At 45.1% G+C, this 18,874-nt stretch overlaps 1 protein-coding gene across 2 annotated transcripts in view; it reads right to left on the bottom strand.

Moving 5' to 3' along the window:
- LOC115458725 (H-2 class II histocompatibility antigen, E-S beta chain-like) overlaps window positions 1–17,529 on the bottom strand; it is a 29,402-nt gene extending 11,873 nt beyond the window's left edge. Inside the window, exons 1-3 of one of the 2 annotated variants that reach the window (XM_030188548.1) lie at window positions 17,367–17,529; window positions 3,480–3,749; window positions 325–603 (exon numbers count right to left, since the gene is read on the bottom strand). In XM_030188548.1, coding sequence (XP_030044408.1) covers window positions 325–603; window positions 3,480–3,749; window positions 17,367–17,472 — 655 coding nt within the window. In that variant the 5' untranslated portion in view covers window positions 17,473–17,529. The remainder of the gene's footprint in view (window positions 1–324; window positions 604–3,479; window positions 3,750–17,366) is intronic. The other variant, XM_030188549.1, reaches the window with a different exon arrangement.
- Window positions 17,530–18,874: the final 1,345 nt, after the last annotated feature.

Below are 18,874 nucleotides of genomic sequence, written 5' to 3'. Positions count from 1 at the left end.
TGCATTTGTCTCAATATATTAGATATCCAACTGTTTAGTTTGAACATGATGAGTGTGTTTGACATGTTGAATCATCAATAAAATTGTTGAACCATAAAACACTCACTGATGCACATTCTTCAGCTTTATACACTTACACCAACCCCTGAGCTGGTGTGAATGGAACCTGGCTGCATTTTAACCACCATTTCAGCAGATTATTTTAGGCCTTTAAGTGTATTTATAAATCAGCCTTAAAACACGCATCTACTTGTCCTTGCAACCTAGGGAATTTGATATAAAAGTATTACTCAGATAAACAGCTGGGGAAGGGGATGATCTTACCCCAATTCACTCTGAGGGGCTGCTGCAGGCTGCTGTGCTCCACCTCACACGTGTAGGTGTCTCTGTGCTCCAGGACAGTCTCCAGTATCGCATCCACCTGATAGGTCCAGTCTCCATTCTGTAAGAGCTGTGCATAGACCACCCTGCTCTCTTCCACCCCGTTCCTCAGCCACTTCACCTGAATCTCGGAGGGGAAGAATCCGCTGACCATACAAACCAGCAGGTTCTGGTGTTCCAAACTGGGAGACCTCGTAGGGGTGATTTTCACTTTGGGGGGGACTGTAAAACAGACACACAGCCTGATTATTATTCTCTGGGGAGGGGCAGATATGGTCTGTTAGATTTGGGACTCTACATAGTAAATTCATCAGAGCTGATGGGAGAGGGAAGAGGCACCACTGAGACCCCAGGAAGCATTAAATGATAGGAGGATCCTGGGTCCATGCCTGGGGTGGGGAAGGAGTCACTTAATGGTGACATCCAGAGGCTGGAATAAACATCAATGATTACAGGACTCCCCAGACAGAGGAATGTCTCTGCAGTGACCAGACAAGGAGGAAGATGCACTAAGCTTTAATGACCCTTTAACGACCCTCTAACAAAGAATTTTCGAACCGTGGCATGCATTAAAGGCCATTTTCCGACCAAGGTAGCAGAAAACGAAAACGGAATGCAGATGAGCAAATTGTGTAGAAACCCCATAGAAACGAGATGCATCAAAGTTTTCTGACTACCCTAACGCAGGAAAAGTGCCGGAAAGCTAACGACAGGTCTGTACCTGTCGTTAGGGCTATCCGACTGAAAACTGTAATGTAAAAAACAAAAAAAAAGCGAGGGGGGGGGGGGGCGAAAACGCCCGTCAGGGGCGTCTTTTATTGATTCCCGAGGTCACTGCTGCTCCCCGCTCCCCCTGCATCACTATAAAACTGAAAGAAAAAAAAAAAAACGTTCGGGAGGAGGCAAAGGTGCTCGTCAGGAGTGGCCTTTAATGACGTCCTTGCCCCCCCCCCGTCCATGGTCGCTGCTGCTGCTCCCCGCTTCCTCCGCCAGCATTAAATAAAAGAAAACAAAAATCAAAGCTCCGGCCCCCCTCCCTTCCTGTCTCTCAACTCTTTCTTTCCCCACACAGCTCCGCCTCCCGCCATCCTCCGCCCCATGCCCCACTCCCGCCGGCCCCCTTGAGATTGTCACCGCCGCTCCCCCCCTCCCCTGGGCCCCCCCCCCCCATTACCGGGCCTGTGCAGTGCCTCTCACCTCTGTATGAAGGCGCTGCACGGGCAAGAAGACCAGATCGCTGCAGTCTTCAGGACGTCTCTCTCCTTCGTCTTCCCTGCCCTGGCCCCGCCCCCGTCTGATGTAGGTTTCTTATGTCAGACGGGGGCGGGGCCAGGTCAGAGAAGGAGAGAGACGTCCTGAAGACTGCAGCGATCTGATGGTCTTCTTGCCCGTGCAGCGCCTTCATGCAGAGGAGAGGCACTGCACGGCCTGGTAATGCGGGGGGGGGCTGTGGAGGGGGGAGCGATGGCGACGATCTCAGGGGGGGTGGCGGGGGCGGAGGGAGGCGGAGCTGTGTGGAGAAAGAGTTTTGAGACAGGAAGGGAGGGGGGCCAGGGCTCCTAAAGCTTTGAGGTTTGTTTTGTGTTTTTATTTAATGCTGGGGGAGGAAGGAGAGAGCGGCAGCGGCAACCACAGGTGGGGGGAGCAAGTCCGTCCATACAGGACGCTCCTGACGAGCGCCTTTGCCCCCTCCCGATCCACGTGTTTGTGTTTTGTTTTTTGACGTTGTGGCATGCGCAGAGCAGCCAGCATAATGTTTGGTTGCTCTGCGCATGCTTTAGGGGCCGATTACCGACGGGGATTCCAGCAGATTGATGCATTGTACTTTCAAATACCACACCGAACATGTGTGACTTGTTTTTTTGCTGCATTGTTTGTTTTTTTAAATTCGGTAACAGCTTTTACGTTTTTGCTTTTTTTACGTTTGGTTGATGCATCTGGCTCAAGATAAAGGGGAAAAGAGGGGGGGGGGTGAAGGCTGATGATGCCTGATCTGAACACTGGCTGTAATTCAGCTGGAGGCTGTAATTAAGCAGCATGAAACTGGGGGGGGGGGGGGGGGGGGGGAGGCAGTCAGAAGTAATAACTGAAGGGGAATTATCTGCCTGCAATGGGGAGAGGAGCCTGTTGCATGTGGCCAGAGGACAGAGTGACAGAAAATGACAGGGGTTCAGGAACAGAAGGACACAGGGTGACAGATGGAGCATGTCACAGGGACTGGTAGATGGAGAATAGCCTATGGGGAGGGGGCAGGGCCACCGAGAGCCGGGCCCGGGACAAGGCTGCCCCCGGGCCTCCCCCACCCGAGGTCGCCGCCCCCCCCGCCGCCCACCCACCCGAGGTCGCTGGGCCCCCCTCCACCCGCTATCGGGCCGGGCCCTCGGAACTAACCTTAAGCCTTCTTTCACTTCGCAGCAAGCAGCGGCAGGGCAGACCTCTCGTCCTTCCTTCCGTGCCCCGCCCTCGCGGATGTTACGTCAGGCGAGGGTGGGACATGGAAGGAAGGAGTGGCCTGACCTGCTGCTGCTTGCTGCGAAGTGAAAGGAGGCTTAAGGTTAGTTCTGGGAGTGACGGAGGGCGGGCCAGGCGGCGACAGAGGGTGGGCCAGGCGGCAGCGGCCCCCCCCTGGAGGCCCAGGCCCCGGGACTTTTATCCCCCCTGTCCCCCCCTCTCAGCGGCCCTGGGAGGGGGGCCTTTGATCCCATGTCTTTGAGGGGGCATCTTTTTCTTTAAACCCCTGAGCTGGGGTCTGTACTGGTTCCCCCAGTTCTGTTCAGGGAAGAGAAGGGGAAGGAGTGAGTTTTGAGCAGAAGAGAAACCGGTCACTTGGCTGCTAATCCTTGAGGGGGCCGTTCTGTTCTCACCTCTTTTGTCTGTCTGTTTTCTCTGAGTTTCTCAAGGGTCTCTGGTTTCTTCTCACCCGGGATTTATATCCCCGTTTGGTGGGAAGTGGTGAGGAGGGGCTGTGCTAATTTGTTTGTTTTTTCTTTTGTGTGGGGGGGTGGGTCTGTGCTCTGACCTGGCTCTGGATGATGCGGGGGGGGGGGGGGGGGGGGTTGTTCTGCCTCGTCTCTCTCCTGTGGTCTCTCTGCTCTCACCTCTCCTCTGCTCGGTGAAGGGTTTATGTGTCTCGTAGTTGTGTCTGCAGAATGTCTCCACCGCAGCCCGTGTCAGCTCCATGTACGCTGTGTCATTGTTCCAATAATCCGCCTGCGCCACCCCCAGCTCCGTCCTGCCCACAAAGTGTCCGATGTCACTGTCGAAGTACGCGTACTCCTCCCGGTTAATGAAGTGCCGTTCCAGGTACCGCATCCCCTGCCCGCCGGCTCTGAAGTGACACTCAGCCTTCGCCTGATGGAGGAAAACCGCTGCGAGAGAGAGAGAGAGAGAGAGAGAGAGAGAGAGAGAGAGAGAGAGAGAGACACTGTAATAGTCTGGCAGAAAAACAGGGAGATAGAAAGAGACCACCTCTACTCGAGAGACAGGAGGAGGCCACCGATCACATCCCCACAGAGAGAGAGAGACCTTGTCATCCTGAAAGTTAAAGAGAATCCAACCCCCAGAGAGAGACAGACTGTGATGATGATCCTTCCATCTGGGTTTACATTATCCTCATTGCAGCTCAGTTCTCAGGTTTTCAGATCTTAAAACCTATCTTTTGACTTTTGTAAATGCTTCTTGAATTTTAATATCGATCAGATACTGTACTTGTCTAGAAATGCCCACTAATGTGTCTCGGAATGGGGTAAATGCGGATAGAAATGTCAATTGTATTGTATTGTAGACTGTCACACTCCTTGACAGCCAGAGAGAGATAGAAAAAGAGAGATTGAAAAGCCCTTAAAAAGAGGGAGCATGAAAGAGAGAGAGAGACAGTAACATTCTGAGAGAGAAAAAGACCATCTCACCCCCATGGACAGAAAGGCAGCCCATCAGAGAAAATGAACAGCCCTAAAAAATGAAGTATGAGAGAGAAAGAGACTCTGTAATAGTCTGGCAGAAAAACAGGGAGATAGAAAAAGAGACCGTGTGAGAGAGAGAAAGAGAGACACTATTCTACTGGCCTAGATTGCAGATTAAGTGTGGGGATTACAGTGGCGTAGCCAGACATGACATTTTGGGTGGGCCCAGAGCTAATATGGGTGGGCACCATGGGATTGACATTCAACTGCTGGCAGGCTGTGCAGTTAAAACCTGCTGCCAGTGCTGAACCAGGAAATTCAATGTTGCGCCCCATCCGGCAATCGGCATTGAATTTCTGGTTTTATGTTTGGCCGCTGGAACTTAAAACGGTTAACAGATATTCAGCGCTATATGGTTAAGGTGTTATTTATGCAGTACTATTTAACTGCTTAACTCAGCACTGACCATCGACACTAACTGGCTATAACGGGCTGTTCTGTCCTCCGACAGCCTCGCACTAGTTTATATCGTGATCCTAAAATGTGTGTAATGCCTTTACTGTTATTCTCAGTCCCAAGGAATATCATTGCTGCAGTTTCCCACTAGAAAAATACATGAGCAATGCACTGTGGGTAATGTAGTTCACAGGCAGTGCAACCACACTTGTTTGGCTGTGTAAGAACTGTTATCACTGGTTGTGAGGCTGCTCAGACCTTCTCTCTCTCTCTCTCTCTCTCTCTCTCTCTGCCTGCCAAGCTTGGCTCTTTTGTCTTCCTGTTCAGTCTTACTATCTGTCCTCAGAGGTCAGCCAGGTATGACCTTTCCCTCCTATCTCTAGGACTACCCCTTGCTATCTGATGGCAGGCTCTGTCCCCATTGGTCTCTATCTGCTCCTCCCTGTGTGAAGCCCCACCACATCTTTGTCCTTTCAGCCACGCGGGGCTTCTTTCACCATTATAGCCAGGGACCATCTGGCTCCACACAGCTCTGTCCTGCTGAGAACACCCTGTAAAGAACCTGGTTTTTTACCCTGCGAATATCTTCTTCCAAATGAGATATCGCACATTCCAGTCACCCAGCTTTGGACTATTTCTACCTGTTCAACTACCTTCCCCTCCCCCTGCAATACAACTACCTCTCTTCAGACCTCCACCTCCCACAGCCTCCAGATTAAGAAGTCTCTGTATCCTGAACATCTATCTGTGAGTAAATTATCTGTGATTTATTCAATAAAAGAGACTTCATAAAATAATAGAGACTTCAGGTGATTGCTGTGCCAGGGTTATGCTCCATGATATTGGGGCTTCTAATTACCAAGCTCCAAGAGTCATGACACGGGCGACATAGCTGGTTAGCTGCTAGCCGCAAATATTTAGCGGAGATTACTGGCTATCTTCCGCTGAATATTTGCGGTTAGCCAGTTAAATGATATTTAAGTGGTCAGTGGATGTTGCTGACTGGTTAAATAGCACTGAATATTGGGGGGGGTATGTATATATAAATTGGGGGGGTATGTATATATAAATAATGCCTTAGAATGCTTTTGATGATGGATATCTAAGTAAATAGTCTGCCCAACAGCTGTCCTGCATCAACATAAATAGAGAACAACAACAACCAAGAAAGCGCCAACCAAGGGATATTTATGAAAAATATCAAAAACAAAAGGTCAACTAAAACGATATACAGTTCATAGGATCTATTTTTTTTTTTAAAAAGGTATCAAGACTCGATGCAGTCCTGTGTTTTGGTGCATGGGGCATCTGCCTCAGGAGTCTCAACTTCAGTCGGACGTGTAAGTACTTTGTACTGTTAAAGGACAGATATGAACACAACACAATCAAACAGCCACCCACACTATTAAGCTGTTTAGGCCAGTTACAGAATAAACGACCAAAAATTAGAAATTGACCTGTAGCCTGGCATAAACAGTGGCCTTCCCTTCCCTACTCCCCCATCCCTCCCTGTAGCCTGGCATCAGTACTACCCTTTCCTACCCCACACCACTCCCTGTAGTCCAGCATCAGCCCTGCCCTTTCCAATCTCCCTCCCCCAACCAGAAACACATCAGCATGAAATATAAAACTTTTTTTTTTAACCTGGGGATTGCAGAGCCCAAGCTCACCAAAATGAAATTATAAAACTTTTTTTTTAAAATCACCATTATACATACAACTGTTTGTTTAACCTGACCAGTGCAAAGCCCTCCCCAACCAACCCCCCCCCCCCCCCCCCCCCCCCCCAGCAATCAAACCCTACACAGAAACTTGGTTTGTTTGTTTTTTTTACCTGGGTAGCACTTCCCTGCAGAGTCTACTGCAGTACCCCCTGATGAGGCCCTGAAGCAGTGTGCTGAAGAGGAGGCCACAGAGTAGGCTTGACTGGGGGGGGGGGGGGGGGAATGCCGCACTTCTAGCTTCTGCTCCTGCCCCCACACACCGGGTACAGCACTGCTGCTTCCACTGTGCAGCAAAATCGGCCCAGGAAGTTGTTTATTTGGAGCTCTGGTGCTGCTCGTTTTTAATTTAGTTTCTGCCCTCCCCCCCCCCCCAGTGCTGTGCCATGCTGCTGGAGAAATATGGATCAGCCCCAGACGCTGCTGAGGAGTGTCCAAATTTCTTCAGCAGCATGGCACAGCATGAGGAGAGGGGGGCAGCTGCTAAGTTTAAAAAAGCAGTGCCAGAGCTGCAAACAAATAACTTCTCTGGCCGATTTTGCTGCATTCCTTTTCTCCAGCAGCACAGCAGAGGAGGGAGGAGGGAGCAGCAGCTAAGTTTAATTTAAAAAAAGCAGTGCCAGAGCTCCAAAACTTCCTCCCCCTCCCGAATCCCAACTCGACTTCAGGCCAGGGCAGCCCAAACAGCAGCAAAAAAGTGTTCTGCGGCTGTGCGTGTGTGCAGGGTAATCAGTTTATAAAGCACCTGATTGGTGCAGAGGCTGAGACAGGGTGGGCCTGAGCTGAGATTGGGTGGGCCTAGGCCCACCCAGGCCCACCTGTAGCTACGCCCCTGGTGGGGAAAGCTATATTTTGTGTGGGGGTAGTTGAACAGAATAAGAGGCCCCAGAGCTTGTCTCGACGGCCCAGTTAAACAAGGGCTGGGCCCATTCGAGCGGGTCTCAAGGCGGGCAGAGGAAGCGGGGGGGGGGGGGGGGGAGGATCGGGTCCACGAGGATTCCTCAGCACGAATCCGTCGTGTGACTGGAGAGTTTCAGGTTAAGGGGCTGGCAAAAGGAAGAGGCAGGAAGCTGATTGGAAGGAGAGACTGGAGGGGGGGGGGCGGAGCAAAGAAGAAAATAAAGCTGGGGGATAGTGACGAGGTCAGGGCGTTCCCTTAGATCCTCAGAGGCGTTTACCCATCCGCCCACCCTCGCAAGGGGGAGGTGGGGGGATGGTGTTTTTGTTTGCATTTCAGGAATAGAAGCTGTTGCAACGGCAAAAAAAAGAACATAACAAATCTGATCCACAGGAGAGAGTGCTCATGGGGGCTGAGCCAAGGCAGAAAAGGCGGGTCAGGCGACCCGGGCTTCAGGTGTGGAGGTCCACATGGCGTAGGGTTCTTGCTGCTGTGGCGGAGCCCGGAAGCGGAAGTGGCCGTTTTGCTGATATGACGAACGGCTAAAGGGGGGGGGGGCAGCCACTGCTGATGTATGCCTGGACTCTTGTAGCTCGAGAAAGGGGGGCTTATATTGTTCTTGTTAATTGAAGTTAATTGTAATAAAGTAAGCTGCGGCCTATGTTACCCAAAATTGGTTGTCAAGGAGTTTTTTGGGGGGAGGGAGGGGTTGGGGTAAAGGATAGCTGGGGTCGAACGGGGTCCCAGCTCCAAGGTTTATTGGGGAAGATACCTGCTTTAAGCTCCTCAGCAGTCTCTTCAGGTCTGTGAGTGTAAAATGATGGATAATGACAGGGTTCCTCTCTCAGCCCTCTCTCCTGCTCTTCTCTTCATTTCTTCACAGTTTCTCATATTGGTTTATTTTTCATTTGTTTCTATTACTTTGTTTTACTGTATCTGTTTTTTTTATCTTCTACTTTAAACTGTTTATCCAAGGAAACATCAGAGAAACAAAGAAATACTGAGAGGGTGAGACAGTGGCAGAGACCGTCACATCCTAAGAGAGACATGAGGAATTAGAGGAGAGAGAGTTTTACCAGAGGCAGGTCTTGTCTGATTAATTTCTTCGCCTGGTCCAGGTACCAGAGAGTTGGACTGAGGGAGAGGCTAGATGTGGTTTATTTAGATTTTAGCCAAGCCTTTGACACAGTTCCACATAGATGACTTATAAGTAAACTGACTGATCCCTGTAGGCGCCTTAAAGTGACTGACTGAGGGGCCGATGCTCAAAGCCATGGATGTGTTATGGTATAAGATTACCACACTCATTACCCATAAATAGTTTCTCTCTGAAAAAAAAAAGTTTCTCTCTGAAAAAAAAAGCTTCTAAAAATGTAGCTTCTATTGTTCTTTTGAGTGTGTAAGATTTAATAATGTCTCTCTGCAATATTAAGATTTAAAGATGTAGCTTCTATTGTGACTATAGTATGTTTGAGAAATAGATGTACCTATATAATATTGTTTAAGGATTTAGAAATGTCTTTTTCTGATGAGTGACTCCCACTGGAGTTGAAACTAAAATACTGGGTAAGAAATTTTAAAATTGCCTCTGTCCAATAAGTAACTCCCACCTGAGCTGAAACTTAATATTGTGCTTTAATGTGAATTAACAAGATATGCTTATTTTTATAGAAAAGAAACTAAAGCTTAAGAAAATAAAGCCTGTCTGCACTGCACGCTGCTCACATACTATGGTCTAAGATTATGGGAAGGAACTGTGAACAAGAGAGGGATCCCCCCCCCACCAGAACCAGAGAGCCATGTGACCTGCTAAATTAAATTAATGTTAAAATGTCTTTTTTTTTCTTTTTCAGAGTTCGAGTTCATACTTATGAGATATTAATATTTTAATGGTGCTAGTAATCAATACATACATGGCTATCTCAGATACCTGTTCTATATTTTAAAATAGATCTATGCCTCTTCTACATTTTTAAATGAATAGATCTATGCTGTTCTACTTGAGATAAAAACCATGTATAATTTTGCTAATTGTTGCTTATTTCTAAATGAATGAGACTGCGGTGGTAATCCAAATGGATGCCGCAGGTGCTGCTTTTTGTGCTTTATTAATTTTGCTAATTGTTGCTTATTTCTAAATGAATGAAAATGCTTTGGCAATCCAAGATGGATGCCACGTACGTTGCTTTTGTGTTCTTGTGTTCTACTTGCAGGTTAAGCTCAATCCTGGATCTGGAATGGACGATCGGAGATCTAAAGGCCTAATAGAGTTCTTTGTTTGTCATGTAGTCTCCATGTTATATGTTTGATTTATGTTATGGGGTACCCAAGAAACTATACACAGACATTCATAGACCCTCCCTACCAACAGTTTCTCCATTAGTTCACATTGTCCAAGAAAGAAAAAAAAAAGAGACCATTTTCATTGGCAGACGAGCTATAGAAAAGAAAACCATGTTCACTATTATTCAAGCTATGGCTCACATATAGTAAGTCTACTAATTGCTATCTAAGGTTATATATTCACATGTGTATATTTGAAATTATGAGCAAAGGTTTCTCTTTACATGATCTATCAGATATAGTCAGTATAGTGAATGTTTCTGATTACAGCCAGTATGCACACAATGTCTCTCCCTGGAATGAAATATTGGCTGTGTGCAAAGCACAATTGACATATCTTTTCTAAATTCTTTGCAACATTAAACACATGAGTATTGTCTATTAATTTGCTACATTAAACACTGCTAAAGCAGATAAATATGGTAACCTTTTACCACACTCATTACCCATAAATAGTTTCTCTCTGAAAAAAAAAAGTTTCTCTCTGAACAGTATTTCATGGCACTATACCATGACTCTGTTTTTGTTTATTTGGTCAATGATTAAGTAAATATTATTGCATAGGATTGATAGGAATAATTGTTTTGTGTGTAATAGTAACCTAGGAAATTATTACTATAATTGCATACATATGTCTTTTTTATTTCTAATGAAACAGTAGTATAGCAGTTCCATATTACCATTCTTGTTTCTGTATTAGAACTATCTGTCCTTCTATTACTGCTAATGATGTACTGTTCATAGTAAGCGATTTTAGTAATTGCAGACCAATGCTGCAGTATGTTCCCAATGATTTATCCATACACACCCCTGAACTGCTACCTATTCCCTTACATGTTATTGTTATTAATACATCAGTTAGCCTCTGAAATAGAGAATATAGGGAAACATTCACAGAGTATTTTTCCTTGGAATGTCAAACGCTGAGAATAGTGACTGAATAGATTGTTCCACCCCATTGCAGTGGTATAAATTGGTCAATTGCGCACTCTCATGCTATTGATTTGGCTAGCATACTGGGTAAGATATCCTGTGGCACAAACTTGGGAGCAGCCTATGCCCCTGAGCAGGTGACACAAAAAGAGATGGTCTCTGGAAATAGAGCAAAATGGCACTTCTGTGGCTGAAGTCATATAAAGTGTACTTGCAATCCTATTTTAAACCAGAGCAAAGCCATACTCTGCCACCTGACTGAATGAAAGCCTAATGAAACTGACCACAGAAAACTTAACCCTAGCTACCTAAATGTAAGTCATGAGTAAACAAAAGTAATAATGATGAGTCTTTTTGCTTATAACAGTCATATTCCAGCTAAGGACATATTCCAAGATTCATAGTGATGTGACATAGTAGATGACGGCAGGAAAATACCTGCACGGTCCAGTCTGTTCAATGTCCATTATTAAAAGATTCACCTCTTCCAATACACATGCCCATGTAAACAGTTCAGTACCTGTGCTATTGTTCTTTTGAAATTATGCAACTGTACTAGGTTAGAGTTAGGTTTTTTTTTTCATTTTAGCTTTTATAGTTTATTTTATGGTTCCTCATTCCAATATATTAAAAATTTATTTTCACTCACAACCAAGAGAGGGAATATTATGGTATAAGCCAATTGTCAGAATTATTTTATCAATATAAAAAGGCAGCTTTTAAAAGATGTACCTTCTTTCCCCTTTTCCTTGGGAATTTCTGGTAGTAGGACTAGTTAATTACGAAGACATTTAAGAGACCAAAAGGGTACTGTGCTTCAAAGAGAAATAAAACTCTCTCTGCCCTCCCACCCTCCCACCTAAAAAGACTGAACAAAAGCATGACTAAGGTGGCTACTTGAAGAATCACATAGACATCTCCACCAGCAGACAGATAGTCTGGAGAAGGCATAACTCCAGCTATTGATAACAAAGACTTCAGAGGGGAAACCATAAACAAGACATTTGCTTGTCAAAGGTATACCTGCCCCTCCCATCAGCTTTCAGACATGTGCAGAAAGGAAGGACTTGTAATGTGTATCTGCTCCAGAGACTGAGCAGGAAGCCTTTTCACATCAAAAGCCCATTTGTCAGCAAGATCCAGACAGCAAGTCTTGTGATGTCATAAGACATGAGACCAAGATACCACAATGCTTTGCAAATGCCCAAGGGTCGTGTGGAAACCAGGAAACCAGGACAAAGATCCACATGGCATGTCTTCCTGCAGCTTGCAAGATATAAAAGCAAAAGCTGTTTCCCCAAGATTCAGATTCTCTTCAACTGCAAGCAACTCAGATCCACTCACTGCAGAAGCCCTCCTGTCCTGAACATGTGCTTACCTAATGCTGTTCATACTATGTAACAAGGACTTGTAAGTAACATAACTTTTGATCTAGACCTGCTACCTTGCCTTACTTAAGCACAGATTATCTGTAAAGATCTCTTAAAACCTACCTCTCGTGTGCAATTGTATATTAAATCAACCTTTTTGAAGCTAAAAATATGGTCTCTTTTTGTTCTGAGTATATGGTATCTTTTATATATACTTAATTTATTTAATTTATTGCAATTATCACCTTTGGTGATTGGTGGAGAAATTAATATCCTAAAACTTATAAATACAGCGCCTGCTCTTAAATTATAAACAGTAGCGAGTGCTCTAGAGCTCTTTCCCCCAAGATAAATCATTTCTTGTAACAGATGAACCCACAACGCAACAATAATGCAAGAAACTAGCTCAGTGATGCTTGAAGTGAATTATATTTACATTTGATGCCAGTTAAATTGCACTATTAAACAGGAAGTGGAAGGAGGAACATGCCTGTCACATGCGCACAGACATAGGAGCCAACTTTTCAAAATTATTAGGGGTGCTAAGCCCAATGGAAATAACCCCTCCCTGGACACATACAGACAATTTTCTCAATATTGGGGGTGCTCAAGCACCCACAGCACCCACAGAGTCGGCTCCTATGTGCACAGAACACGCCTGACACATGTGCAGAAAGGTTTTGCAGTAAGCGCGGATCTTGTGCACTGGCACAGAGAAAAACCGCAGTGTCAGCCCACATTAGCGTTTTTTCTTCAGGACCTAAATATGAGCCTTGCAAATATTACTAGCACTTGGGAGATTTTGTGAGGTTTATATTTAAGCATAGAAGAACTGGAGCTGATGTGTATTTCACTCGGACACACGCACATGCTTTGCTACTTCTTGTCTGTCTTGAACACTTGCAGGAGCCTCCGTCCCCATATTAAAGAAGACAAAACCAGCAATTCAGGGTGAAAAACTGACAGGAAATCCTCTGCTCAAAACCTTCTATGCTGCCCCTCACCTGGCGAAAATGTTTCAATATTGAGACCATCACGTCCTCCTGTGCACTGCAAAGGAATACTTCCTGACCTCATTATCACACATTTCAATACAATTTAGGGCCATCTTTATCATGTGCATTTCTACTGGCGCTCGAAACCTCTGAGCATTCGGCGCACAATTACATGCACAGATACCTGGCATTAACCGCATGCTAATGCTGGCGCTAGTTTTGAGCATTGGCCTCTGCGTTAGGAACTGGTTAAGTGGGAGGTGACGAAGAGGGAACGGTAAATGGAGCTGACGCCGAGGAATGGGACGTTACCATTGATGTGCCCCAAGGATCAGTTCTTGGGCCAATTCTTTTTAACATTTTTATCAGCAATATTGCAGAAGAGCTGTTTGGTAAGGTCTGTCTCTTTGCAGATAGTACACATGCCTGACAATGTGGATAAAATCAGGAGGGATCTAGTGAAGTTTGAAGAATTGGAAGATTTAACATTTAAAAATGCAGGGTCAATCATTTGAGCTGCAGGGAACACAGTACAGTTTAGGAGGGGATGATCTTAAGTTGTCTGAACTGGTAGAGAAGGAGACAACAAAAGCCAGAAAGATGTTTGGGTGAATAGGGAGAGAAACAGCCAAAGGGAAAAAGGAGGTGAAGATGCCCCTGTATAAGACTCTGCTGAGACCTCATTTAGAATATTGTGTACAATTCTGGAGATGAAGCTTCAACAAAGATATAAACAGGATGGAGTTGGTCCAGAGGGTGGCTACTGATATGCTCACTGGTCTTCGTCATAAAGTGTATTGGGACAGACAAGATCTCACTATGTATTCTTTGGAAGAAAGGCAGGAGAGGGGAGATATCATAGAGATATTTAAGTAACTTCATAGCATAAATGCAGGCAGGTCTCTTTCAACTGAAAGGAAGCTCTGGAACAAGCGAGCATAGGATGAAGATGGGACAGAACAGTAGTGGATGCCTGGAATAGCCTCGGTGGAAGTGGTGGAGCATAAGACTACTTGAATTCAAGAAAGCTTGAGACAACATAAGAACATAAGAGTAGCCATACTGGGTCAGACCAATGGTCCATCTAGCCCAGTATCCTGTTTTCCAAACAGTGGCCAAGTCAGGTCACAAGTACCTGGCAGAAACCCAAATTGTGGCAATGCTCCATACTACAAATCCCAGGGCAAGCAGTTGCTTCCCATGTCTGTCTCAATAGCAGACTATGGACTTTTCCTCCAGGAACTTGTCCAAACCTTTTTAAAACCCAGATACACTAACTACTGTTACCACATCCTCCAGCAAAGAGTTCCAGAGCTTAAATATTTGTTGAGTGAACATTTTTTTCCTCCTATTTGTTTTAAAAGTATTTCCATGTAACTTCTTCAAGTGTCCCCTAGTCTTTGTACTTTTGGAACGAGTAAACAATCGATTTACTTCTACTCATTCTACACCACTCAAGAGTTTGTAGACCTCAATCATATCTCCCCTCATCCGTCTCTTTTCCAAGCTGAAGAGCCCTAACCTCTTCAACCTTTCCTCATACGAGAGGAATTCCATCCCCTTTATCATTTTGGTCACTCTTCTTTGAACCTTTTCTAATTCTGCTATATGTTTTTTGAGATACGGCCACCAGAACTGAACGCAATACTCAAGGTGTGGACGCACCATGGAGTGATACAAAGGCATTATAGTATTTTCGGTCTTATTCACAATCCCTTTCTTAATAATTCCTAGCATCCTGTTTGCTTTTTTGGCCACCACCACACACAGAGTGGAAGATTTGAGCACAGAGGATCTCTGAGGGAGAGGAAGGGATTGGAGAACTCAGTACTTGTTGTGGATCACTTCACACTGGCACTATTCAGATATAGTGTCGTTAAAATGCCATAGATAAAATACCTATACTTTTATCGGCTACTGATGTATATATATAAGTGATAAACTCTTTAACTGACAGACCTCAATCTTATTATCTATCAAACCACAGGCAAATAATCCTGTGCATCAATAGATCACAGCAAATACCAGCAAAATCTATACAAAGTAAAGAAAAATACCAAGAGCCAATGAAACATTTTATTTATTTTTGTTACATTTGTACCCTGCGCTTTCCCACTCATGGCAGGCTCAATGCGGCTTACATGGGGCAATGGAGGGTTAAGGCTTACATGGGGCAATGGAGGGTTAAGTGACTTGCCCAGAGTCACAAGGAGCTGCCTGTGCTGGGAATCAAACTCAGTTTCTCAGGACCAAAGTCCACCACCCTAACCACTAGGCCACTCCTCCACTCATCAACACTAAACAAGATAAAAAGTATAACTTTCAATCTGACATCACAGTGTCTTTCCCCTTCCTGAAGTTACAGACTCCAGTACATCCATCCAGTCCTGCCACAAGGGGGCAGTGCAGGTGGAACATGTGTGTCTGGGTGCAGGGAGCTTTAAGTGTGTTTGTGGGGAGCTGGGGGGTGGGGAGTGGTATTCAAGTTTGCAAAATCAGAACTAATAAAGCTGTTAATTTCCTTATTACTTATTTGTTTGAACCTAAGAAATTATAAGAGTTTGTGGAAACAGATGAAGAATCCTCTGCAGCAACTTCCTTCAGTTACCACTGTACCGGCTGCAATAACCGATTAACCTTCCTCCCTCAGAAAATGTGACGTGTAAGATTAACCATTTTGAGTTTTTCTTATTTTCTTTAAGATTGTTTTCCTGATCTTGCATCTTCCTATTGTGGACAATTATGTAAATATATATTGTTGAGAGAAAATGTTTTCCTTTATATATTCATTTCTGTATTTCCTTACATTTATGTGATAAATGTGAATGTAATTAAGTAAAATGATAAATAAATAATATTAAAAAAGAACTAATAAAGCTGTTCAAACACAAAACATCTAAAAGAATGCAAAGACCTAAGCGAAAAAGCAAGAAAATTCTCTAACCTGAGCAGAAAAAGTCCCCACAAGAACATTTAAGGGGCACCTGATTTTATAAAATCTGAGGGAGTACAGAACAATATGAAAATGGAAAGAGATAGGAAAAAAAGTTGTATAAAATCAAGAAAGTCACAGATAACTCCTTCTGGGACAGTGGAAGAGGTGGAAACCCCATTCTACATTGTTGGACAGAGAAACAGCCAGACAGACATGGATCCCTTTAAGGATTCAAGTTATTTCCTCTCTTACAAAGCATACAAATGGAAGAGGCTGCAGTACCTCCAGTGGCCACAAAGTGTCAGTATTACCATATTTATGGAACATAAGAACTAATGTAACATAGTAACATAGTAGATGACGGCAGAAAAAGACCTGCACGGTCCATCCAGTCTGCCCAAGAAGATAAATTCATATGTGCTACTTTTTTTATTTGTACTATCCTCTTCAGTGCACAGACCGTATAAGTCTGGCCAGCCCTATCCCCGCCTCCCAACCACCAACCCCGCCTCCCAACCACCAGCTCTGGCACAGACCGTATAAGTCTGCCCAGCACTATCCCCGCCTAGGTTCATGTCTGTTTGTCTATGGGTAAAATTACTTTCTGAACACACGAGGGAAAGTAACCAAATTATACATGCAGGAAGAAAATGGGAATCCTTCAGGCAAGTTCAAAAACAGGAACAAAAAATGGTCAGGTTACTGTTTTCAGAGAACAGTAACTCCCGATAAATCACCCTCTTTAGAAGATAGTTACAGGCTGAGAATATTCACAACTGATGCAACTCAAATTCTTCACTCCCAGAGCCAAAAATGGCAAACCAAGAAAGACATACCCCCCCCCCCCAATACACTCTCCACACTTGGACACCTGCTCTACCTACGCACTTCACCCCCCCCCCCCACACACACACTAACACACTCTCCTCAGTCAGATCTCTCACATCATCACATGCACGACTCCAACATATCCCACCTCATACATAGCCACTAAAATAAATCCCACACACAAAACTGACCCCAGACAGACACATTCTCCATGCACAACAGTCCATCTCCCTATAGCTAAAGCATCCCCCCCCCCCCCCCACACACACACACAGAGGCTTCTTTTCAAAGCACCTAGATTTACAAAGTTACTTCTTCAAGCCCCACACATCACCCCTCCTCCCCAATCCCTCACAGATGTTTAAGTGACGAGTCCTGTAATGAGCTATGTCAGTTCTCAGCAATATCAGCATCAAATATTTCTTGACCTTTGATCTTTATCTGTGGGTCCCTGCAACCAGTTGTGGTGGTGGGTTTTCCATAGTGTCACATATAGAAATGTCGTGATCCCAGTCTTTCTCTTATCCTTACCTGGAGGGTCCCTGAAGTGAGTTCTGTCAGTCCTCTGCCCTGTCACTATCAGAGATCTCTCTTGGTTTCTTACCTGGAGGGTTCCCACAGTGAGTTAAGTGGGTTCTCAGCACAGTCAGGATCATTATCAGAACCCCCAGACTGCAGCCCCCAGCTCCAGGCGCTCGGATAGAGACCATCGTGTTTTTATTTATTAAACAAAGTAAAAGAAATGACTAAAGCCAGTAAAGACCCCTTTCTGGGTGACAGGGAGACTGGCACTGCTACCCCTACTGACACCAGCAAAACCCCTCCACTGAAACACTGGAGAGAGGTGTGTGAGCCAATCAGGTTTTGAAGCTGAGCTGTGTCATCAGTCACCAGGGAGTGAGAAGTGTCAGTGCTACTGAGAGCCTGGAGTTTGTGCACCAGTCGGACAAGAACCGGGACAGGAGATACATGATGGGGCTTAGAAGTTTTCTTTTAATTTAATAAGGTCTTTTAACTAAATTAATGTGCAGCACATAGAACAAATGAACATTGGAAAATGAACTAATCTAATATAATAAAAGGCCCGAGAGCTTGTCTCGACAGGCCCCGTTAAACGAGGGCTGGGCCCGTTCAAGACAGCTCTAGTTAGGGGCCAGCGAGGGGGAAGGGGGTCAGAAGTGCCACGTGCATGACGCGCGGAAGGGTTTGCGGTGAGTGGCCAGTTTATGGTTCAACATTTTTCATTGATGACAATTCAAAAGAAACACATTCAACAAAATGAACAACAGATAGTCAAATAGGAAAATGTACTCTGTAAAAACAACATGATACCGTCCGTCATCAAACTTTTAACATTTTATCCCCACCCCACCCTTCTATTTTTATATATATTTAAGTTCAACATTTTTATTGATGACAAATAATTGCTCACTTAACACTAGAAAAATACAGAAATCTAGATATATAAGTGCTTTCTTCAATTTCAAATTTTCTATTATCCATCATCAAGTTCTTCCCCCCCCCCCCTTTTATATCCCCCATCTCCTCCCCCCTGACCCACCCCTCTTTAGCCATAACAGTCTTGGTTACAACAAGGAAAGAAATTCTAACCAATCCAATACAAACCAGCTTAAATCTAGAATGTAACCAATCCCCTCCCAGCCTGAATTCCCCCCTTCCCTCCCCAACTTTACTTATTTAACTAACGCGGGAGCTACTTGGATGTATGCTGTGTAACCTATATATCATCTGAACTACAGATTAACCGGTTCAGACCATCCAAATTTGTGCCCCTATTGTCCAACTGTATTTTGGAGGTCACCAATAGCATTCTCCCTCATATTAGATCTACTTCTCCCCTCCCTTCATCCCAACCCTTTTAGGATGCTCCAATTCCAGCTCTCCCAAATCCTTCCTTCGCCTGAGTGAGTGGCCAGTTTAAAGCTAGTGGCTGCTTGGCGGGTCTTTGGGGGGCTGCCATTGGTGGATGGCGGCGTGGGGGGGCGGGGCTAAGGGGGGAATAAAAAGAAGGTCCTCCGAGGCTCAGGGCGTTTTCCCTGTTTCTCGGAGGCGGTTTGCTGTGGCGAGCTGTGGCGAGCTGTGCAGCTTTCC

The sequence above is a fragment of the Microcaecilia unicolor genome, unplaced genomic scaffold (assembly GCF_901765095.1).
Source record: "Microcaecilia unicolor unplaced genomic scaffold, aMicUni1.1, whole genome shotgun sequence".
Classification (NCBI taxonomy): Eukaryota; Metazoa; Chordata; class Amphibia; order Gymnophiona; family Siphonopidae; genus Microcaecilia; species Microcaecilia unicolor.
Note: the sequence above shows the minus strand (reverse complement) of the source record. Positions and strands in the feature narration are given on the sequence as shown.